The sequence below is a fragment of the Prinia subflava genome, chromosome Z (genome assembly GCF_021018805.1).
Source record: "Prinia subflava isolate CZ2003 ecotype Zambia chromosome Z, Cam_Psub_1.2, whole genome shotgun sequence".
Taxonomy (NCBI): domain Eukaryota; kingdom Metazoa; phylum Chordata; class Aves; order Passeriformes; family Cisticolidae; genus Prinia; species Prinia subflava.
This window is the reverse complement of record NC_086283.1, coordinates 65,790,728-65,815,012: the sequence shown is the minus strand read 5'-3', so window position 1 is coordinate 65,815,012 and position 24,285 is coordinate 65,790,728. Positions and strand designations below refer to the sequence as shown.

General features: G+C 38.9%; 2 protein-coding genes across 2 annotated transcripts in view; one reads left to right on the top strand and one right to left on the bottom strand.

Annotated features, from left to right (window-relative positions):
* The first annotated feature begins 106 nt into the window (after window positions 1–106).
* On the top strand, window positions 107–829 carry TMEM215 (transmembrane protein 215). The gene has a single exon (XM_063422441.1). The coding sequence runs from the start codon at window positions 107–109 to the stop codon at window positions 827–829; it is 723 nt and encodes a 240-aa protein (XP_063278511.1).
* A 9,745-nt stretch (window positions 830–10,574) lies between these two features.
* Window positions 10,575–24,285, bottom strand: part of LOC134564541 (atrial natriuretic peptide receptor 1-like) — a 36,550-nt gene continuing 22,839 nt past the window's right edge. Inside the window, exons 14-23 of the mRNA XM_063423435.1 lie at window positions 22,451–22,499; window positions 21,403–21,507; window positions 20,332–20,445; window positions 19,375–19,468; window positions 18,418–18,505; window positions 17,523–17,662; window positions 14,592–14,744; window positions 13,884–13,982; window positions 11,528–11,619; window positions 10,575–10,960 (exon numbers count right to left, since the gene is read on the bottom strand). Of these exons, the coding sequence (XP_063279505.1) occupies window positions 10,811–10,960; window positions 11,528–11,619; window positions 13,884–13,982; window positions 14,592–14,744; window positions 17,523–17,662; window positions 18,418–18,505; window positions 19,375–19,468; window positions 20,332–20,445; window positions 21,403–21,507; window positions 22,451–22,499 (1,084 nt within the window). The 3' untranslated portion in view covers window positions 10,575–10,810. The remainder of the gene's footprint in view (window positions 10,961–11,527; window positions 11,620–13,883; window positions 13,983–14,591; window positions 14,745–17,522; window positions 17,663–18,417; window positions 18,506–19,374; window positions 19,469–20,331; window positions 20,446–21,402; window positions 21,508–22,450; window positions 22,500–24,285) is intronic.

The following is a 24,285-nucleotide window of genomic DNA, read 5'->3' as shown; positions in this document are numbered from 1 at the left end:
CCGTGCCTCGCTGCCTGGGAAACTTCGGAGGCTCGCCGCGGAGCGTCTGCCCGCTGGCCCGAGGGGCGCTCCGGCGGAGGGAAGTGTCCCCGTGCGCACCAGCTGGATGGCGCGGACCCTGAGACCCGACGACATCAACCCTCGGACGGGGCTGGTCGTGGCTCTGGTCAGCGTCTTTCTGGTGTTCGGCTTCATGTTCACCGTGTCTGGCATCAAGGGAGAGACCCTGGGAGACATCCCGCTGCTGGCCATCGGGCCGGCCATCTGCCTGCCGGGCATCGCTGCCATCGCCCTCACCAGAAAGACCGACGGCTGCACAAAATGTCCCGAGAACATGCGTCCGTGCTGCAAGGAGATCAAGGACCGCGATGTCATGGAGCTGCTCAGGACCCCCTCGGACCTGGAGTCTGGCAAGGGAAGTTGTGACGAGTTGGCCAGGAAAGCTTACCGCAAGGACAGGAGAGGGCTGAGGGGAGAGGACACCGTGTTCATCTGCACCACCAGCACCACCGCCGCTGCCACGGGAGAGGGCAAGAGCCTCACCAAAAAGGTGGAGCAGGAGGAGATGCTGAAATACCTGGAGAGCTGTTACCCAGAGATGCCAGAGAACGTGTTCGTGGGAGATGGCTCCACATACAGTGCCTTGGAGAAGAAGAGCTCTTCTCCCAGCAGGGACAGCACTCCTTGCCCTGACATTGAAGACAACATTTTTGTGGCTCCTAAAGATAGTATCATTGTCTGCTCTTACAAGGATAACAGCCCTTATGACAGGTACTGTTGTTACATAAACCCCACTGGAGTCAACTCAGACCAGGAGACCATTGTGTGAAAGATTCATATTTTATATATATGTATGTATACAAAAACTGCAACTTCAACTTCTTGATTCTTGATAGGGGATAATATAGCTGACTGCATGGGACAATCCTGATACTATTTCAATTTTAAGTGGTATGTGACTGATACTCAAACCTTTTGTGCCTGAAGTACGCTTTCTGTAAGTAAACAAGCATGTTTAAAGGTTAAAGAAATCAAATTTTCATTTTTGGAAAAAAAAGAAATTACATTTTAATTGCATTTTCTCCCTTTCCCTCCCTTTTGTTTTCCTGATGCCTATTATACCCAAGCCTGTAGCCACACTGGCAGGAGGGCAGCAGTGGCTGTCAGCTGAAATCAAGAGCTGAATGAAACTTTGGCGCTGTCTGTAGGAAAGAATGTGGTACTCTATGGCTGAATAAGTTTTTGAAATACTGTCACTTCATTTTGGGGGGGGAGGATTGAGAGATGTCAGCATGAACTCCAATAGCTGCCTGATGTCAGGGAGTGTAGAAGTCATTTGTCTCCCTTTGTCCTGGCAGGATTTTATTTTCCTTTGTGTCAAGGAATAGATGTCCCGACCCCACGGGCTCTTCTGAAAGTCTCCTAGGAACCAGATAGGCTCAGGAGAGTTTTCAAAGACTAACACATCATGAACAGCATGAAACATAGAGGCGTTAGCTTAGTTTTCCACTGGTCTTGAGTTCACTGGAATGTTTCTAACACTTGGATTTTACAGGCACACTTGACAAGGAGAATGCAACATGAACACGACACAGTTCTTGCAGAGACTAGGAACAGATGTCAGTGAACTCAGGTCTTTAAAATATATTTCAGTACCTCAAAAATCGCTTCAGGAATAGACTTCTGTCAGTTATGTTCAGAGTGGGATCTGACTCTTCTGAAAATGCCATTTTCTTGTGCCTTTTCTAAAATGACAGATATTTCTGTATGGGGGATGCATGGTGACAGTCCACTCAGGGGTCTCAAAGCCATGCTTTGCTGGGAGAAGGGAACAGAGGGAACACCTGACTGACAGGTGGTTTTTTCACAGCTTATGGATACATAGCAAGAAAATGTGAAGTGAGTAATGAAGATTAACCATTCAAATTCAGAGCCTGTAGTTTACATACAGAAATACAAATCACTAAGTTGCATGTTCCATGCTGTGCATAAACATCTTACCTGACCTCTGCAGTGTAGGTAACAGAGATGTGGTATAACACAATGTGCATGCTAAGCAGATACTCAGAGTGTTCAGGTCTTAGGGTAATGGTTGCTAAAGCATAGAGTAATTTGCTAGCATCTCACAAAGCCCCAGTTCCTATAAGTAAACTCCCACAATGCCAAAAAGTTCCTGTGTGATGAGAGTCTTAATAGCTGTTCCTACTTAACTGTTTTTTGTCAACCGTAAGTGGTACCAGAGAAATGTATTGAGTTACCAGAGTAGGAAATAAGAAAAACAAACTTTCATTTGTAGCAACCTGAAACGTTGTGTAGAAAATTAAAAGGGATTTTGCACTCCAGCGAGGCTTTCCATGCCCATGGAATTGTTTGGAAAGTGAATGTAAATTTTATACATATACTTATGTGTGTATTTGTTTGTTTGTTGGGAAACTTATGTCAAATTGTGACAGACAATCAGTCTCTGAAGATGTTTCCAGAAAAAGGAAACCATTTTCTGGCTAGCTTGGTGTCTTTCAGACCAAATAAGATGTTAACCCTTTTGCCAGGCTTTGGTGGGGCATCTGGATACTGTTAACATAAGTTCAAATAACACTAGCTAGTTGAAGTCATGCAAAAACTCTGAGTAGGTGGTTACAGGCAGCTCTGCTCCTCAGGCATGCAGCAACAGTACTGTGGTAAAAAATGAACACCTGCACTCTGTGCAGCCCAGGTTTTATCCAGTGGGCAAAGGAATTCCACAGAGACAGACCATCTCCCTGACATGTTCAACTTCCACATAAAAGCACTCAGTCGTTGTTAGCAGCTTGCGTCCTGCTTAGGCTTAGTCACTGCAGGACCTTACTCTGCAATGCACAGAGCGTCTTCAGTGGCACCAGGAAGTCTCATTTCATGACCTCTGAAGCCAACAGCCAAAATACTGCTGATGAACACGATGACGAATAGGGTCTCTTGCTTTCTGCTTCTAGGCAGAGCATGTGAGGGTCTCATTGTGTGCCCAGGCGTGCTCAGCATCCCTGGAGATCAGACCCACCACGAGAAAACAGGCTACTAGGTCCTGCCTGCTGCCTCTGACAGGGTTGTGAGTAATCGCTGGCCTTGCATAAGAGAGCAAGGCACCAGCCTGCTGGGAACCTAGATTTGTACAGTTCTGCACATATATACAGGAAGCAGTTTTTTTCCATTTTATCTAGGATTAGATGTTCTCTGTCAAAAGTTACGTTGGCTTTTTCAAGACAATACAGCAAACTTTAGTGACAAATGGAATAGTAAATATATAACTTGATATACAGACATGCAGATTTGAGTCATGTGCTTTATTCCATTCTTAGTGTAAAAACAAGAGTATGCTTGTATGCAAGCAAAGTTTAATGGGAGTGAAAATGTCCCACAATATAGAAAGAGGTATAAAATAATGTGTGTTTAAAATTTGATATTTACAGGCAATGTCATCCCTCCATTCATTCAGCTAAGATTTCACAATAAAATACAACTTTAAGCAATATTTCTAGGCTAATACACCGTAATCCTCTAAATTTGTTTATTGAACATGTGAGAATTTGAAACTAGAGGAATAAATTAGTACTGCCTCTGAAACCTTTCTTTATTTTTCCTTTTTCCCCCTGCTAGTTTAATAGAGAATGGAATGGAAAATGATTAATTTGGCAATTTTAAAAGTATGGATTTTTAAATTTGAAAATGAAAAGGGTGTAGATTTTTTGTTTCTTGGGGTGGTTAGATATTAAGGTTTGGGTTTTGTTTATTTTTGTCGTTTCGGGGGCTTTGTGGTTCTGTTGTTTTGGAGTTTTTTTAATAAAGTGACCTTTTTATAAGTTTGCCAGTAGAAACCTAATTCATATTTGATCACAGACATCATGACAGCATTTTCAAGTATCTTATGCACATAGCATGCCCAGATCAAAGACAACATGGGACTTTATTTTCATTGAGCTCATGTGGACACTAGAACTTGTGGTACCAGTGCTGATCTTAGAACAAGCAGGAATAATCACTGCTTTTCAGAGGCAGTTGTTAATCTGAATTTGGCTTCAGGATACCACAGCTTGGGTGTGACTCCAATCCATGACCAGAGATGAGAGCTTCTTTCTGTTCTTGCTGCTTTAAAAAACCTCTGGGTCAAAGTTCCATTTTTCTCCTCAATGCTCTCTTCCAAACAATGCATGAAGTTTTAGGGGAGCTCAGTTTGGGGGATAACTATCTTCGGGGATAAATGTCTTGTGAACCACATATTGCTTGGTCTTAAAGAATGGGTGCCAGGGTGTATAAAGCATTTAATAGAAAACAGTAATTTGGACATTTAGAGAAGTTTCCTAAGATATATAAACTTTATTTTTGGAATAGCATTTATCATAGTGCTACAGTGTAGTTTATCTTCTTTTAAGAGACTCTGTGATATGCCGATCAACAAAAGGCAATTTTGTATTGCTTTGTTTAAATTCCTGTTGTCACAAATAGCATTTTTACAATCATACAAGCTGATCACTGCAAAGTCTTTAATAGATGATTTGAAGTTTTAATCAGAGAGCACTTTGTCCTCCTGCACGCAAAACAATAGCTGGTCTTTTCAGTCTGGAACTGAATAAGCAAGAGGTGAGTGTGCTCAGAGTATGTGTCCCTCTGGACTGGTACTGTATTCTTGATCTGCATTCTGCAGAAACACTCATACTCTTGGAGAGGCAGTTCCTCCCGCTCTGACCCAAACTCTTTGCAGTCTTGGCTCCAGTAGCTATTCATTCTGTTTAAATACAAGAGTAGCAGCTGCTGTGACCCCCTCTCTCAATATCTCTGCTGCTACATACCAGACTTCGTGGAGTGAGCTCCTGCGTTTGGGCAGAGTGGTAGAATTTGACACTACATCATCCATCCAATCTAAGCTGTTATGCTGAGACATTCAATTGTATTGTCAGTTCTTGCAGCACATGCTTGGGATTTTGCCATGGGTTAGAGCTGGACTGTCAGGTCACCAAGCACCGCCAACCTGATTTTCATGTGTGTGTAGGGATTAACCTATTTACTTGCAGAGCACAATCAGCACACAGGACCTCGACTCTCAGCGTGTTGCCAGTAAGGCCAAGGCATAGGAAACTTTCGATTCCTGAAAGGTTTCTGTCCATGCTTCTAATATAAATTGTATTAAAGCTTGTAGAGGAGTTTCCTAATATGTAGGCTAGAGGTGTTCTCCTGACACATGGCATGGGGCATCAGCTGCAAAGCAGCTCATGCTGAGCCTGTTTCCACTCTGAAGCCAGTCTTAACATGCAACCCCTACAGGGAGAACTGTCAGCGGGCTTGTTACTTCTCTGGTAGTGTGGGCTCTTTTATGTCTGGAAACCACAGAGAGAGTGCATTGAGAAGTGACTTTTCATGCACCATGGCAAACTTTCATAGATAAGCATTACCTTTAATTTAGCTGTCTTATTGGTACTAGAATTCCAGACCCTATATGTCTTTACCAGACATGGAGATTCAGCTTTCATTAAATCTTTGTGTATTCTGTGTTTAGAACAGTTGCATGGATTAACCTTGTATCAGATACACAGAACTGTTTATGCTTAATGTTTTTACTTACAAACTGCACCCTGGAAGGGTGTGTATCTATATTCTATACATTTGTCTGCAAGGGTAGGTAACAGAATGCAACATAATAATTTGAGATCTTCTCAGAGGTGTTTTTCCAACACCTTACCCAGCTTTTCTCCCTCAAGTATATTGGTGCAATTTAAAATTCCTTCTGTTCTTTAGGAGAAAAAAACTTCTTCTAAAAAAATTCTGTTGTGGCTCTTTAAGAACACATAGTTCTTCCAACAGAGGTAAGACATTCTATGTCTGTGTTTCACTATGGCCCCTGTGAAATCCTGGCAATTGAAATCTGAATTTTTCCAGTGCTTTGCATTCAGCATTTCCCAAAACCACTGGTAAAAGCCCAGAACCTTTAGTCAATTCTGAAAGATGCTTATTGAGCATATTTTTTCAACCTAAAGTTCAAACTCCTCAGGGAGTGAAAAAGGGTTAATCACTTTGAAAATCTGGTTCTGTACTCTCACATGTTCTAGAGAGAGTAGAACAGAAGAGGTCTTCATAAAAGCAAAAGAGACCAAAAAGGCATCACACAGAGTATTTCCTTACTTTGTCAGGTTAACTGTGTTGAGTTCTGGTCACAAAAGCTGTATGTTTAGCACACTGTTCCATGTGTGTATTGTATCTTTGGTAGCTTACCCAGATGGCTCCTCAGGTAGGGACAGAGAATGTTTCTCCTGCCTGAAGGCATGATGCAAGAACTACAAGAAAAAATTATCATGTAGGGGGAATCCAATTTTAGATCTCCTCAAGCACTTATTCTCACACCACTGTATTTTAGTATGAAATGCAGTAATAATCAGCAGTTGTGCACAATCATGAACATAAGAATGCTCCTACATTTGCTTCACATGTGGCACTCACTGGAAGGAAGTGCTAATTTTGTTGCTGTTGAAATCCAGGGCAAATTGCACAAAGGTGTAACACTAAACACTTCACTTCAAGGAACTTCAAGGTCAAACTTAGTGCTGTATGAAAGCTGTTGAACCAAGTCTTTGGAATTTAGTTCCAAAAAGAATTGCATATGTGTTGAAGACACGGTGCATTGGAAAGATGGTGTACAAATAAGAAGGTGGAGTAGGTTGTTTAGCTGTGTGAACCAGAGGACTGTGGTTACTATGCTGTGGTACATTAAATAACATCATGTAGACTCATGGGTGTTCTTTGGAATATTTCAGTCATTAGGGTTCCCACACAAACAAATTCTAAACACCCACTCTGTCACATTTTAAACTCTGGTTGTTTTATACCTCTACATTCAAAAGTGCATTTAAATTTAAACCAAAATTTACATCAAGAGGAAAGGCAATTTTCCCATATTTGATTTGAAGAGAACATTTCATTGCAAAGCATTTTATCTTTGAAGTCCAATTTAGAATGTTAAAAAAGGTACAATGCAATGTTTTATACTGAAGTAGGGAAGAACTGGGAGAGGAATTAGGCGGACAAAGTGCTCATTAGCTGTAAAGCAGATGGTACTCAGTTGGAGTTTTATCAGAATAATCTTGCATAGCCTTGTCTTTTTACAGGTTTGAAAGGGCAGCCCGAGAAAGACACTCATAAAAAAACCAAAGATTTCTGCTTTTGAGGTCAATTCAGATGGAAGGGCTATTAGTAATTTTCAGGGGTCTGAGTAGGAGGGAGCGATGTTCTGCAAGCTGGGGAAATCTCATACTAATCAGACATTGACCTTAAAGAGACACTGCATCCTTTGACTGCGTAGTCAGGTTCAACACTCATTTTATGTCCCTCCTTTGTTTGCAAAGGACACCTGAATTCACTTCACTTTTATTTAAACTAATTTATTTCATGTGACTAATTAGCTGTACAAGGAAACAGGTAACCTTTCTGTTTGCAAAAAAAACCCAAAACAACAAACCTTGGAATTGGAGACTACACACACACCAATAACAAGCTAAGCAAAATATGTTTGCTACCTAATCTAGGGGATACAGAATAACTTTTTGGTGGCAAAACACAGTCTTTTCCAGTGCCCATGGTTAGAATAAAATCTAGGAAGTTTTACACTTGGAAATACATTAATGAATTTTTGGCTTTACTTGTTGTGATTTTTTAAAAATATTGTGGTTATTCAGTCTGTTCCTCAATATTCAAGCTGAAACAATATTCAAGCTGAAACAATATAGTGAAGGTTTATCAAGCTAATAAAAGACTTTAATAAGTCAGTTTTTGTGTTGTGTGATTTTTTTAATTACTGACTGCATTCGCACTGCCAGGTAGACAGTGCTGCGATAAACAATAATCAGAATGCACAATCTTTCCATAAAATCTCCACATTGTGAATAGAGTCTTAGTAACCTCTGTATTATCTTGCACGACTGTGGAAAATGAATAGCCACTGTGTGAAGTGATCTATAAAGTACATATCACTTTCACTTCTTCTGCTCTATTATTGCAATTGCTTTCCCATTTTCTGGCATGGATAAAATCATCAAGAAAAGAAAGAACACATCACATACTTCTAGTATATAGTATAGAATTTTAGAAAAGAATGCTTGCTAGATTAGCTGACTAGCTCTCTGTGGATTTAAAGCATCTCATAGATGAGCACTGTGCTGGTTATCATACTTCAGCTTTACGAGCTGCTGAATGCTTTCCTGCATCTGAAATATGGCCGTTGTCATTCACTACGTCTGCCAAATGCCTGAGATTAATCTTAAAATACTTGTAGTTGACTGAGAACACTTCTGATTGTCTGTAATGTTCATGACTGTACTTCTGTCTTCTGAAGTCAGTCATATCATCACAGTCATCAGACAAACTGACATTAATAAGGACTATTGCTTGAAGTTGCAGGAAAGATATGACAGATTCAGCAGTCCACAGAAAATAATTCTCATTCTGGAGATGCTCTGTCCGAGGAGAGGATCGGGAAGCAACAATAAAACTGAGACAGGCTGACCCAGGCACTCTTTAGGCTGTACCTCTTTTATGGGAAACTACCAGGCTCTAAGCCTCCTGAAGTCAGCAAGTCTCTGCTGTCTTTGGCACAACTTGAATACTGCCCAAGGACTTGTCGGTGGTTAAAGCTGTCAATCCAGTAAGCTTGCTGTTGGTCACTCATCACTCATTTCTATTTAGAAGATTTTAAACTCAAAAGACACTTTGAAAAAATCTTTTCATTTTATAGATGACAGCAAAATAAAGCAGAAGAGTTTAAACCAAAATACTATGGACAAAGCATATGCTTTCACATCCACATTTGATAAGGATATGCATCTTTTTAATAAAAATGTAAACAAATGCAAACTCATTAAGATAATAATGTAAACTAATACATCATGAAGCACTATAATAGAGCAGATAGTTGCAAAATTTTTAGATAGCATTTGGATAAAGGAAATGGTTGTATTAGAGGATATCTCTGGGCTACTGATAACTGAAAAGTTTCTTCTGCTAAGATTAAAACCGCAGTAATTGAAATATACCTTCTAATATGAAATTTTACAAAGGAGAAAAGAATTTTTAAGCTTAGAAAAAAGTAAACTAATTAAAAATTTTTATTTTAGAAATTTTGGCTGGACTTTATGTTGGGAATGTCATGCACCAAAGTCAGCTATGTCTGTGTCCCTTGCTGCGTTTCTTGTTCCATTCACTGCAGATACAGTTTCACAGACTTCTGAGACATACTTTCACTCAGAATCTTATACATCCTTTTTGTGTAGTTCAAAAAAACCTCCCATCATTTGGGAGTATTTAACTTTCTACCTCTGTTAGGAATCTCTGAAAAATCTACCATGGCTGCATTTACTTCTCTCATAAACTGAAGAAAGACTGTAGTGTGACACTCATATCACTACCACACAGCATGTACTTGGATTTGAAAGTTGTAGCCACGCGACTTACATAGGAACATGAACAAGTAGTCTGCTGCTTGGTTAAACTACACAAATTCATACCAGAAAAATTGTAATTGTAAAACTGTATGCATGTTTTTGTACTTGTACCTAGGATCAAGGACAGACTAGAGGGTAAGGGAGAAGAATAAGCAGGAATAAGTGGTCACTCTAAGTCCTTCCTTTTCATCTCCTCCCAATTAGCTTTACCTAGTCTAGTTCACATTATGGTGGAAATGCTTTGACTTTTGATATCCTTTGTCTCTCAGTTTCACTTATTCTGTTAGATTGTTTGTTACTCAGTTGAACTGGAACAACTAAACTCTTCAAAATAGATTAGCCCAGAACGGTAAGTCTTTAAAGAAAGCCAACACCAGCAATGCTCACAGAATCATGCTCATCTAGAGATTACCCCGCTTGTAGTGATGGTTCTCTCTTTACAGGAAATGCTGGCTCAGGAATGAACTTTCCTAAACTGTGTCCTAAATTGCACAGTGACTCACTCAGAGGGCTGCCTGATTTCACTGACAGACAGCTATCCAGAATAGTAGGTTCACTGCCACTTTAGTCAAGGCAACAACTTCAGCTAATGTTAAGAGCTGTTTTTCAGAGAAATCCCAGGGCAGCCAAAGACAAGAGCATCTGTAGTAAACTTTATCCTGTTTAGCAACAGCATACAATGTCTTGCATTTCTCTCCCAAGAGTTTCAGGTCTCTGCAACAAGATGGCAGGTGTCGCTAGGAATTGGCTGTATGGAAACACACCAGACTTTCATTTCAATTCTACTTTCTATGCTCCAGACAGTGGAGATGAAGTGGAAGTGGGAGTACAAATTCCTTTTTCAATTTGTATCCACTATAATTTCTCTGCTTCATCCTTTTTTGATGGAAGTTACTTCCTCACCCAATATACACCCCATTTTTCCCTTTCATAGCCCAAACCAACCACATCCACAGGGTTTATGATACCACTAAACAGCAACACTACACTATCTCCTTTCCTGTGGGAGCACCTCACAGGCTGGAATGTCCAAACAGCTGATTTTGAAATCATGGTGGCTGCTGGCTGAGGATTTCCCATCAAAACCAAATCAAGAAGTAACACTGGGAGCAACCTTCTGCTCTCGTAGCTGGTGGGCCATTTTCTATGTATTATTCCTTAAGATGAGTTTTTGCTTTTTTGTATTTTCAGTGCCACTGCTGGGAGAAACACCTGTAAATAAAGCCTGAGCTAATACATTCACAAGACCAAAGGAGTGTGTTGTCTCTTTTCTAATTTTCTAATTCAGCAGGATGACCTAACAGACTGAAAGCAGAAGGGGTACTGGAGTTCATGAGTGACTAGGAAGCAGGATTCTAGAGAGGATCACTGGGAAGGACACCTGGTATCGGACTATATGAAACTCTGTTGGCATCTTGAGGAGTCACAGAAGTGCTGGTGACTGCCTTCTGGGTGACAGAGGCTTTCTTACCTTCAAGCCAGTATGTGACCATGTCTCCTTTCCCCTAAGAAAGAATATTAGTCATAGGGTTATAACACTATCTGTCATTTATGAAATAATTTTCTTACTACAACTCAAAATAAGTCCCAAAAGAAGAAATATGTGCCTGTCAGCCATTTTACATAGAGGAAAAAATTGGCATAAAAACTTTCCTTAAAAGATAATAGCAGTAGTATCAATTAAAACAATTGTCTGAAGTCCTATATAACTCTGGGTCCACAAGTATGTTAATTCTCTTATGGAACTCACATGAAGATCTGTGATGTCTCTGGGGGACCTTTTTTGATTTCAAGCAGTTGTGGCAGTGAATGTGCTTTGCAGGACTTGCAAGCTTGACTAGGTCCTTCATCTCTAACTTACGAGGTTTGTCCCATGAACAAGTCCATGGAACTGGTCCTGGCTTAAAATCTGAGCATGCTGTCCTCAGGTACAGGAATTAGTCTAAACAAAGCACTGTGAGATATAGAGGACTTAGAAGATATAGGGGATCGAATGGGTTAAAATTCAGGGACTCCAGAGTACTTTCACACTCTCCTCTCTGAAAAGCTGAGTATAAATGTTGCATACACACCTTGACTTGTAAATTCCCACGGCATACTAACACATACTCTCCAATCTGCTCCAACAGCTGGTATGCACTTGAACTGCACTGTATTTTAAGAGCTGGAAAGAAAGATAAATATCATATTAGCAAACAATTTATATATCTAAGACAGATCCACCTCCAAAAGTGTGTCAAAAAATTCAAGACTCATTAATGAACACCTCCTTGGGTTTTTTTTCAAGTCTTTGCTTTCATTCCTTGTTATTTGTTACTCAAAATGTTTGCACACAAGCTCCAGTATCCTGGCCTGTTTGTGAGAGCATCTCAGGATCAATATGGGGATGTCAAAAACCACTACTCTTCACTTTCTGCATCTAATAATATTTTTTTACTCTTCACAGTTGTCTATCTGTGCTGCTGATAAGCATCCTTTTCATCTGGTGAAGAAAACTATACACAGTTCTACCTCCTGGTCAATAAAGAGCCAGGGCTTTCTTTGCACATTTAGTTTTCAGCAAAGTCTAAACATTAAAGAAACAGCCATCCTTGCTCTGACTCCAAACCTGTAAATTAGGGCAGCTGGAAGAGATGATATTAACATCACATTTTTTTAACAATGTGATTTTTCCTTAGTTGAAATTTAATCTGATGTAAACCATGTCATGTAAACCTCACCTGTCTTGCCTTTTACAAATGATGGAGAAAGTACCAACAAGGACGACAGATAGAAGAAATTCTACTTTTGCTGGAAAGCAAAATTTTGCTGAAATTTAAAAAAAAAAATTAAAAAATGCTTTTTTCACCTTAACATTCTGTGACACAGAGCCAATCATGATTCTTTGTTTAAAAAACATCCCAGATAATAGTAGGATTGGCTAAGATTGTCTAATTTTTCTTATATCAGAAAATGACAGTTCTATAATGTCCACTTTTGGTTGTTTAAATGTTTTTTAGAGTCTCAGAACACTGCTGGTAGATAAGGAGATATATGTTTCAACAAATACAGACACATATCTCCAAAATATTCTTTGCAGTAGATACTCTATATTTCAACTTGCCATCTTGCTTGAAACAAGACACTGGCACTGAGATTCCAGGTGATAGCATTTTTAATGCACATTGCTAATAATTGATCTATTTTAAATGAATAATTTTAGGGTTGAAACTTGGTAATGTATTTGAGGTTCTCACTATACATCTAGAAAAAGAGGGAGAGAAAAAAAAAGGCTTGAAAAATAAATGCTCTGTCTTTATTTCTAAGTCTATAGTTTTGATACACCATCTGAGAAAGAGACTCGCATACAGAACAAAAGATAACCTGAGAATGATGGAAGCAGAGTTTGAAGGTATTAGTTTCCAAGCAGTTCGGATAAGATGACACAAGGAGCATGAAAGGAGTTATCTGGGAGACTGACAGAAAGAAAATGAAGTTTTATGAATTCCATCCACATTAACATTTGCTTTGGAAAAATAAAAAAGGTGAGAAGGAATAGATTAGCTGGTGATTGGATGCTAGTGATTCTCAAATCCTTTCAAAACTTTCAAATCCATCATTTAGAACCATTCCCCTGTCTTTCTGATTTTAATGGATCATGATAGATGCTGAAAGCTTCAGTTTTTACCACAAAATTAAACTAGGAGAATCTTGTATATGCCTAGCTCATTTACAATGCATTGCAATGTGAGCCATAAAACTACTCAGCTTCATTTAATGAATGAAAAGAAACAAGCCATCAGGGTTCTGTGATGTTGAATCAGTCGTTTTTTTTCTTTCAGTTCTTGTAGATCAGCTACAATATTTCAGAGTCTGAGGTTCAAATGGTCATGCTGGCTGAATATGAAGCTTACTAAGTAAACTTGGAGTTCTGTTGCCTCTTAAGAAGAAGTAGTGAGAATACCTCCACAAAATTTCTGTTTAAACTCTTTTCTAGAGGACATACGTAATCTTCTGTACTGGTTAAACACAGACACAGATCCCATGGTGTCCTACTGTTTCTTGTGTTCTCAGAAAGTTATCAGCAATAAAAGAGGAGTAATGAAAATATTTTTACCATAAATCCAGCTGGGTGCCAGGAACAAATAGAAACAATAAACATAACCACTTCCCTCTCATTTATTCCTACCTTTTTTTTACTGTAGAGAACTTCAAAGCCACAAAAATCCCTTTCTGAGACTTGAGAACTAAGGGGATCTGGTTACAAAAACAGTTGTAGAGAATATCACTCGAATAATTTGTCCCTAGGCAGACTGGACACAGAAATCAAGGACTCTTTACAGGATTCAGAATCACTTGAATAGGTCAGGACTCAAGACTCAGCCCAACATTTTTAAAGAACTAATTCAGGGATGATTAAAACACTACTTGCAGTTTGTTCCTTATTACCTTCACTCGTAGATTCCATCCTGGAAGCTGTGTTCACAGTATCTCCAAATAAACAGTACCGTGGCATTTTGGTTCCAACAACTCCAGCTACAACTGCCCCTGTTAAAAAATAAAGACATTTTGTGTTTATAAATCACATAATCAGTCATACAGCCTTATGGCTGCTTCCTACACTATCTTAAATCTAATTTGTTAACCAGATAAAGTCTGAGTGTCAGTACCGTCTTTACACGGGTTACAAATCCATCTTACAAGAAGATGTGATTTCTTGGTAAGACAATGTATGCTAATTAGTTGGCAGATGCTGGGCTGCAAAGGACATGTCCAGCTTTGTCTATCAAGAAGGAATTGCAATTATACATCAGATTAAATCAGGGAGCTAGGATTCTGAGAGTGAAGGCTAGATCAGAATGTCAGGAAACAACTCACTATTTTGAGAAGAGAACAGCTGATAAGGAAAAGTAACAGATATAGAACGGCAGTTCTAATTCACATCAGCAAAGACACAGGGGCTGGGGGAGGTTTCCAATGTTGTATTCAAAACTGAGGTACCAATATCCTATGTATCCAATAAACTATTCTATTGGGATGACCTCTATGTTGTGTCCCACTGCATATCAAAAAATTAACTTTAATGGAGAGGAAATGGCCACTACAGATGCATTTGTAAGGCCAGTGGAAGACTCTTTTGCAGCTTTCTCAACATACCTGAATGTATTCCTGCTCTTATCTTTAGGAGGGTACTGGGCTTGTGTGGGATCTTAAAAGTCTTGCAGACATCCAGAAGATCTAAAGCCATACTTGCAATCTCACCAGCATGAAGGATCCCATTCTCCTTGGGTACTCCCGACACCACCATATCTTAACACAACAATGCAACTGTGTTAGCCTTTGGTATTACACATACATTTACTAAAGCATGCTGCCTATAATAAAAAAAATAAAGATGGCGAAAAAAGAAAGAAACTGTATTCCTTCATATCCCAAGGCACAGTTGTGCCTGCTGAGCAAAGAAAGCTAGAAAAAAATGAAGACTAGGACAATGGCTCATGTGTGGAATTACCTTAGGTATGAAATATGTTATATTTCTTTCTTATTTTTACATAAGATTTATTCCCTCCAATCCTTTCTTTCTTCATCCTCCCCTCCAATGAGAAGGCTTTAAGTGGGACAGGCCATGCAAATGTGGCTGTTCAGTACCTTTTTTCGTTGGGCAGATATTATAAAAAAAGGTAATGACTCCAACTAGGCATTGTCCTATGCTTCCTGCACTATACTTTAAAAACTGATGATGGGTTTTGGGGTCCCAGGGTGCTGAGCTGGACAACCATGACTACAAGAATGATAAACTCCCATTAAACCCTGAATTTATGCGGGATTTGCTGCTCTAGTCTGATCCCTGTGAATCTATAGGATGTGATGGGATTCATCCCATAGTGCTCTCAGCAGAATTTTGGAGAAGATTTTTCTGGGAGGTAATGAAAACTACCTGAAGCACAACATGGTAATTGGTCACAGCCAGCATGGCTTCCTGAGTGGAAAGCCCTGAATGTCAAATCTGATTTCCTTTTATGAGAGGATAATCCACCTAGATGATCAAGGGAAGCAAGATGATGTAATCTTTTTGAATTTCAGTAAAGCTTTTGATATTGCTTCTCCCAGGATCCTCCTGGACAAACTGTCTGGCATGCAGCTGGAAAAACACATCATGTGATGAGTGAACAACTGGTTCAGGGGCCAGGCACAAAGGGTTGCAGTGAATGGGGTGACATCAGAATAGTGACCTGTCACTAGGGGAGTTTCACAAAGCTCCATCCTCAGCCCTCTGCTCTTCAGCACCTTCATAAATGGCTTGGACACTGGATTGGAATGGATGCTGAGTGTGCTGATGCTACTAAATTGCCTCACAGGCAGAAAGGTCCTACTAAGAGACATTGAGAAATTAGAGGACTGGGCAATCATCAACTTCATGTTTAAGAAGGAAAATGTTAGATTCTGTTCCTGGGATGAGGCAACCCTGTATGCACAGACAGACTGGGAAAGGAGAGGCTGGAGAGCAGAAATTAGTGCAGGAGAAGGACCTGGGAGTCCTGGTTGAAGTTGAACATGAGCCAGCAGTGCCCTGGCAGCCAGAAGGGACAACCCTGTCCTGGGGTGCACCAGGCACAGCATCACAGCCGGGTAAGGGAGGGGATTGTCCTGCTCTGCTCTGCTCTGCTCTGGGGCAGCCTCACCTCCAGTGCCGGGGACAGTTTTGGGTGCCACAATACAAAAAAGACACTGAGCTGTTAGAGAGTGTCCAAGGGGGACATCCCCTCACATCCATGAGGATGGTGAAGGGCCCTGAGGGGAAGCATGTGAGGAGTGGCTGAGGTCACTTGGTCTGCTCAGCCTGGAGAAGAGGAGAATGAGGACAGACCTCACCACAGTTACAACTTCTTGTTGGGGAAGAGGAGGGGTAGGCACTGATCTGTTCTGTGTAGTGACCAGCAAAAAGACCCGAGGGAACAGCCTGAAGCTGTGTCAGGGGAAGCTTAGGCTGGATATCAGGAAAAGGTTCTTCACCCAGAGGGTGGCTGGGGACTGGGACAGGGTCCCCAAGGAAGTGGTACCAGCAGCAAGCCAGAGACAGCTCAAGATGCATTTGGACAATGTTCTCAGGCACATGCTGTAACTCTTGAGGATGGTCCTGTGCAGGGCCAGGAGTTGACTCTGTGATCCTTGTGGATCCCTTCTAACTCAGAATTTTCTATGATTCTTTGATTTTGTTAATGTGTAGAGCAAGAACCTGGTCTTTTAGGGATCTATGGAGTGCATTTGTTGAGGAATTTTATGCTCAAGAATGTGTTCAGCAGTTCCACAGAGAAAAATGAGTGGGCTTTTTTTCCCCACATATCTTATACGAATTCTGTCTGTCTCATCCAAAAGCCCAGTCAGACTTCCTTAGGTTTTATGGAACTCCATTTTAATCATAGTCTATCACCAGCAGATTGCCATGGTATATCTCTATATCTCTATCTCTATCTCTATCTCTATCTCTATCTCTATCTCTATCTCTATCTCTATCTCTATCTCTATCTCTATCTCTATCTCTATCTCTATCTCTATCTCTATCTCTATCTCTATCTCTATCTCTATCTCTATCTCTATCTCTATCTCTATCTCTATCTCTATCTCTATCTCTATCTCTATCTCTATCTCTATCTCTATCTCTCTAAAATATAAAGCCATTTTCCTACAAACTCAAAGAGGAGATGCAGTCAAGCCCCTTCACTGTATTATGAGAAAGAAGATTGTAATGGTCTTTGCAAAAAAGACAGATAATAAAGCCTAGGGTATGGCATCTGTGATCCCATGTAGATGTAAATATTTTAGTTGTGTTCCTGTGACACAGAAGTTGCTGAGATTAATCTGTCCCATTCACAACACTAATTAATTGTACAAATTATTAAAGGTATGCAGGAAAATGCTCATAAAGTTTGTTAGGGTTCTGGTAGGACTCATCCTCTAATTGTTTCATTTGGTCTTCCCAGTGGTAAAAAGCTTTCCAAATATCCTTCAGCTGTTCTTCCTTGTCATCAGAGATGCTCCATCTTGATGCCCCAGGCCCCACCATTGTCCACAGCTCAAGGAACTTACAGGCATCTCCTATCGTCTCCACCTTATAGACATCATAGTTATCTATGATTTCATCAAAAGTGGTATAAAGCTTGTTCAAGAGATCCACCACTTGGTATGGTGTGCTGCTGCTGGACAGCTCAGTGAAGCCAACAATGTCACTGTTAACACACAACAGAAACAGCATAATCATCCACTGTCGGAATCATTGCTGATTATTAATCTTAAATACACAGTAAAAATTTCTCAATGCAATTACATTACCTTCTCTTTTCAATAAGTCTTTCGCTAAGATTCTTATTGGATAGTTTTGTCTTCATCTATTTCAATTTACAAAAGACTCCTTCCTTTTAAAAGGACAGACTAACCTAAGTCTTTTTGCTTAGCAGTATAGTAAAGCATTTCCAGAGGCAGACTTTAATCTGTAACAGACTAAGCAGTCTTCAATTCTGAGTTGCATATTATCGAAAGAAAGGGAACTTGATATCTGTTCATTTAGGACAAATGAAGGCATGCCATTCATACATTGCGTCCTGCACACATAAAAAAATCAAAACTGTAAATCCATGTGGACTCTAAGGATAGACAATTTTTCCTTACACAGGCTAAATGATGAATTCTTAGGCCTATCTTGTGAAACATACATTCATGCATGTGCAACACATGTAAAGTGATGTGCTGCTCTTTGTTAGAGCTACAGAGTAATACCACTTTTATTTAAGTATTAGAAAGAAAAGTAGGGAGGTGTTAGAATTTTGAAGGACACTCTTTTGCAGAGCCACCTGTTACAATAGGAGGCAGTTTAGAGAGAAATTCTGTACTCGGTTAGGAGCTTCACCTCCACGGGAGGGGAAGTTTCTTCTAGAAATTTCTTTTGTGGGAGATAGTTATAGTCCTATCTTTCATTTTTATTTACCTGAAGAAGATGGTGGCACTTGAGTAACTTTGAGCTTGTGCATGTTTTCCCTGCCTGAGATCATCTGCTACTTGTTTCGGTAACATACCTGTTGTAGAAAGTAGAACATTGTAATCTTTTTACATGGGTAAAAGAAAACATTAAACATAACATGTTGGTTTGGAGGCACAAAAAATGTTCATAAATGCAAAATATTATGAAGGTGAAAATATGCTTTGGCATATTGGCATAGGCATTAAAATATTGCCAAATATTAAAATATTTGGCAATAAAATCCACTCTGCAGTAATGTGAGACTTCACAATAAATCTCACTGATAACACATCTCACTGATAACACATCCAAATTTTTCACATGGCCCATAACTTTTAGGACAAACAAACCAGTATCTATACATTCCAAGAAAGAGTAACGTTAGATTCTAACAGTATGATCTGGGATTTTACTAATTCTTTGTCAGATCTTGGCTAGTGCTTTCTACCTGTGCTATGTTTACTATCTCTTCTCTGTTTTGTTTTGGTTTTTTTTAATCATCTTTGTTCCCCCATCTTGCACTTTCACATCCCTTTGTTTTTTCCTCTCTTCTATGCTATTCCCATCCCTTTATGCCTTTTTTTCTTACATACACTGGAATTCTGGAACATACACTGCCACCAAAGTAACCAACTACAATTCCACAACATTTATAACTATGTGAAAGGCCTGCCACACCGATGCAAAGTCCAAGCACTATGGATTTTGGGCCTTAGCTCTCAGATGAGTGTACTGATTTCCAGGGGAGAAATACAGAAAGTAGCTAAATATCTTTCCAGCTTTGCAAGAAACAAGTATATTCATTATTTGCTAGTTAAATGTTACTTATTAAATAATCACCTATCAAAGGGTTCTTATTTGCAGTTAGATGAAATAAAATTATAATTGAGAAGAATATCCAGTATTTTTTTATTTATAACTTACTATACAACAGACGATCAGTCTTCTGTTTTTCATGCATTAAATCTTGGGTTCTCTCAGAAACCAGTATCTCCAGATGTTTGTTATATTTCTCCATCTAAATAACAGAGAATTTTCTAAAATTTTTCAAAAATTGATCTTTTTACTGAAACAGATGGCTACTTGGATAGGATTTAAGTACTTGAATGATTCTGCTTTGAAAATATTCAGAGATAAAAAGGACATAGGTCTAAGACACCTGACACTTTTTTACAAAATCCAAGGATCAGATTTCTCCTTAAGTAAGTTTATGAATCTAGACTTGATACTGTTGCTTACACACAAGACAGCAGAAGGTAATTTCAGGCTTTTCAAATTTCATGCAAAATTTAGGGGCCAAATCTAATGCAGAGACCAACCTACAGACAAAATTTTAACGAAGCAAAATCTTTTTCAAGTCTCAATCTTTTATCAAAAGCTCACAATGCCCTTTCATAAACTATCTTGCTATGCTTGTCTATGCTTTCTTTTTGCATCCCTCCTCTGTGTGAGGCAATAGCCTGTGGAGGCAGGAATCTTCTTTTTCTGCCAATGGGCTTGAGATACTCTGCTCAAAATTATTTATAAATATGCTATTTGTAAAATGCAGGGATTCTATATCCCTGGTACTATAAGATCACTGAGCTACAGGAAAGAGGGAATATAGTTTGCAAACAACATTTGACAGACAAAAAAAATGTTCAGCCGTGAAGAAGTTGAGAAGTTAAAAAAAACAAATGCAAAGGAAAGCTAGGTTTCAAGCAGAAGTCCATCTACAGTCAACCCAACAGAACTGAACAAATAACTCTGGATTTTTTTAAAATCTTAAACCCCAAACAAGGGGTTTAAGATAAAAAAACAACCAAAAAAAACACCCTGAAGAACAGAGGTGAAAGTTATTGAAAGCGAGCAGATTGGAATGGATTAAAATGCTAAATTTACCAGAGTCATCATCATGTCAACAGGGCTAACAGGATTCATCTTGTACAACATTTTCTTGACTTGTTCAAATGTAGGCCTTTGGGATGGATTTTTTTTTCTGCACCTTTCGATTAACTGTAGAAGGTAAAGAGAGTGAGAAAAGCAAATAACCTTTTATTATTCCAAGCACGTGCAGTATTTTAAGTTAATACTCCTGTTTTCTTGATGCCAACTGGCTGTGTGAAGCTCTATCTGCAGTTGGTGTGAAGTGTCAGAGCTATACTGAAGCCTCTGGATTTCTACGGGTTTTTGCTGAATGAAGGATATCAGTTCATGAAAATGCTGCTGTGGGGAATCATGAGTAGGATATACACGTTCCTTCTGCTGAACACTGCTTAACCTCTTGTCTTGTGCTGTAAGAGAGTGTTAGGCTGTTGGAGTCACACACTGTTTTCAGAGGACTTGTCTTGTCCGTGAACACAAATTCCATGAAAGATTAAGAGCTGAAGAATCCCTTAAGAATGTTAACTTCTGATTAAAAACCAGTGTTGCTGAGGAGTTTTTTTGCATTTTTGTTGCTAAAAACCAGCAAAGATAAATTATATAGCACTTAAACTGAAATGAGGATGTCCCCATCTTGTTGTGATTTAACTGGGAGGGGGTGTACTTTATTGAGGCTACTGAAGAGAAAGACTTGTGGCATAAGAAATAAACCAAATTCATAATTTCCTTGAGACAGATTTCATTATGTGAAAGCCCTCTGTCAGTAAGCTAGATATTACTAACATGAAATATGTATGGAATTCAACACTTTATAATAAAATGAAATTGCACAAAAATCAATGATTGAATATTTAAAAACATAATCTATTACACTGGCAACTGGAGGGGACAACTGAATCTTTCATTGTCACAATTACAGTTTTTTAATTAAGGATATTAAATATTATAATTTTGCCTTGTTTTAGGTGTACTTCTTGATTTCTGGGTTATTTGTATTTATCAAAGGTAATACTGCCATAAAAATTCTACGATGTGTTGTAAATCCACTTCAATAAATGATTTTTGTACACAATATTGTATTTTACTCACCTCTATGTAATCTGTGGGACATGGGCAAGAATTCTCAGCCTTTCCTGAAATTAATTCTGTCAAAGGTGGACACCAAGAATATTCAGCTGAAGGCACATCATCTTTCTAGAGAGAATGAGATTAGACAACGTTGAAACAAGTGTTTCAACAACCAGCCACTGAAAATATATTACTATTATCATCATCACTTCTATAACATCTTCCCTATCACTTCCAAGTCAGCTTTTTTTACCTAAGAGCATAACAGAAAAGAAAGGATAAAAAAAAATGTAACCCAGTCTAAAATGGGTCGCCTTTTCTAAAAGCTTTTTCATGGCTGACAGGCTTTAATCTTGGTGTTTATATGGCATAAACAACTTTTGAAACAAATGAATACCTGGCAAGATATTGGGACACTTCTAAGAAACTACAAGGATTATATTAGTCTATTATCACAGACTGTCAGAACTGGAAAAAATAGTAGTTTCAAGTCTTCATTGCTAAAATTCTTGTTAAGCAAATGATTTCAGAGAGAATATGTTTACATATCCAGACCATCTGTTTTGAATTTCAAGGTACATTTTTTTTGAGTTTGCCATTTAGCAGTGATCAAAAGACATGCACAAAACAGATATTTTCATTATGGAGAGCAGCTGATTTGCTTTCTAGGTTATTCTTACTACTGCAAAATTCCACTAAAACGGCCTGTAAATTACAGGAAAAGGAAGAAGCAGGAGAAAAAGGAAGATATCAACACATACATTCTCCCTGTATCCACCCAGCCATTAAGCCTCACAAAACTAATCAAAAGGCAGTTTTGGAGCTACATTACTTTTATAGTATGCTCTTCTTCAATGCTCTGAAAGGGAAAACTTGTAGATCTATGAGGAAACCCTGATTGCATGTTCCAATCAGAACTGAACTGAACTGGCATCCATAAAATCATGAGGAAAATTCATGCTCAAAAAGTAACTCAAAGATGCAGTAACTCAAAGTTTGGTTTGTGTCTTCAGCAGAAACAGAATCAAAGTTGTCCCACAAATTCCACAGATAGTTAATTTTTACTCACTGTCAGAGGGTCACTTCTTGTGGCAATTTCTAGTAAAATGATGGCATAACTGCAGAATAAAAATGAAGAAAAATCTTAATGCAGTAACAGCTAATTGAGTCAGTGATTTCTTCTTTTCATGATTTCTTACTCTTCCCCATTCTATGCCTGAAATCCCAGTATCCCCAAAGGAAAGAATTCAATGGTGCAGCTACTTGTTACTACTTCATGTTTACAGAGATCTATTACTGAATATTTCATATCATTTCCCTCTCATGGTTATAGATCCCAGAGATGTTTGAGTTTGATGGTCAGCAAAGCAATTTTCTCTCTAAGAATTAATGAAATCCAGAGGTGATATGTGCAGGTTTATTTGCATGATTCCTACCAGTTAAACATAGAGTTCTGATTTTTGGTCCAATCAAGGATCAGGAGCAGTTTCATCAGAATCACCAGTAGGAGGAGTGGCTTTATTTCAGCCGCTGAAAAGATCAATGTTCTAGAAAATCTCCATGAAGTCTGTGATGACACAGTATGTCCAGAGGAGATATTTCATAGTAAGCATTTCTCCTTGTTCCTTCTGAATTATATTTTCGTGGTCATTATCTTCCTCAGCTGAACTAAGGTCAAATACATTCATCAAGGATGAAGAATGGAAAAAGACAGTAAAAACAGAGAATCTAGTTATTTTTTCTGAACTCATTGGAGAACTTTCCAAACAGTGACCTTTTAGAAGCAAGCACCTCCTCCAGCCAACAGCTGGATAAAGTTGCCTCTTTATATAGTGAAACTGTATAATAATTTACCCCTGCATCTCTCTCAGCTTGGTAACACTTACTTTTTTGGAAAATATTGGTTTTCAATCTGTTGTGTTGCTAATAGTTGCACTGTTTTGTAAGACATTCTCTTGGTAACAGGACATGTTTATCTATCTTTCAGTCCACTTGTGGACCACCATTGGAAAATAAAATAATGCATATAAAACATTATAAGCTATTTTGAAATTAATCTGATGAGATTTTTACATCAATTTTGTGGTGATTTGGTAGGAGATAGCAAAATCAATCCTGGTGAGGCAGCAAAGCTGAAACAGATTTTCAAGAATAATAGATGATAGTAAGTCTGATAAAGCAGTATTGATTTAATACATCTTCAGCTGCCCAATAAAATTCACTATCCATTGTGGACAGTGAAATTCATATGACGATTACAAATCAAGAAGAACCAATCTAGGAGAAACTGTGACTGGAAACAGCCTCTTCAGCTCAAAACAGGAGATACCTTCATGCTCGTGTTCTCATTTCCATTTTAGCTTCCCCATCTGACCAACATTTTCCCTAGAGAACTTTAAAAGCAAGTGATTCATCTGCAAGAGCACACTAAATTACAAGTCCCACTCCTGCAGTTTCTGCTAATTTTTTAAAGAAGATGTGGATTTTGCAGACATGTGGGCTTTATCCAAGATAAATACAGGAAACATTCACTGAATCTGTCAAAAGTTCATTGTAGACATATATGAGCAAATCAGATCTTAGGACTATTTAAAGGGGAACCCTTGGCAAGAAATGCCTTCAGGAGGCAAAAGACGCCAGCAAAGTCAAATAATATCTATCCAGAACAGGACCAAAATGAGAGCAACAAGCCAAGGAAACATTTTCTGGGATGCATTTTGTCTTCAGGGCAATGGTAAACTGGAATGTATAAGACAATCCTAAAATTATTGCTTAGCTGGAGCACAGCTCTTTCAAAGACTACTTCATGTTGAGAAGGCACAGACCAATGTAGGACAAAGGACAGGAGCCAGAAGTACCAACACAATCCCAAGCTGCCTCAGCTGAGCTATTTTGGAGCAAATT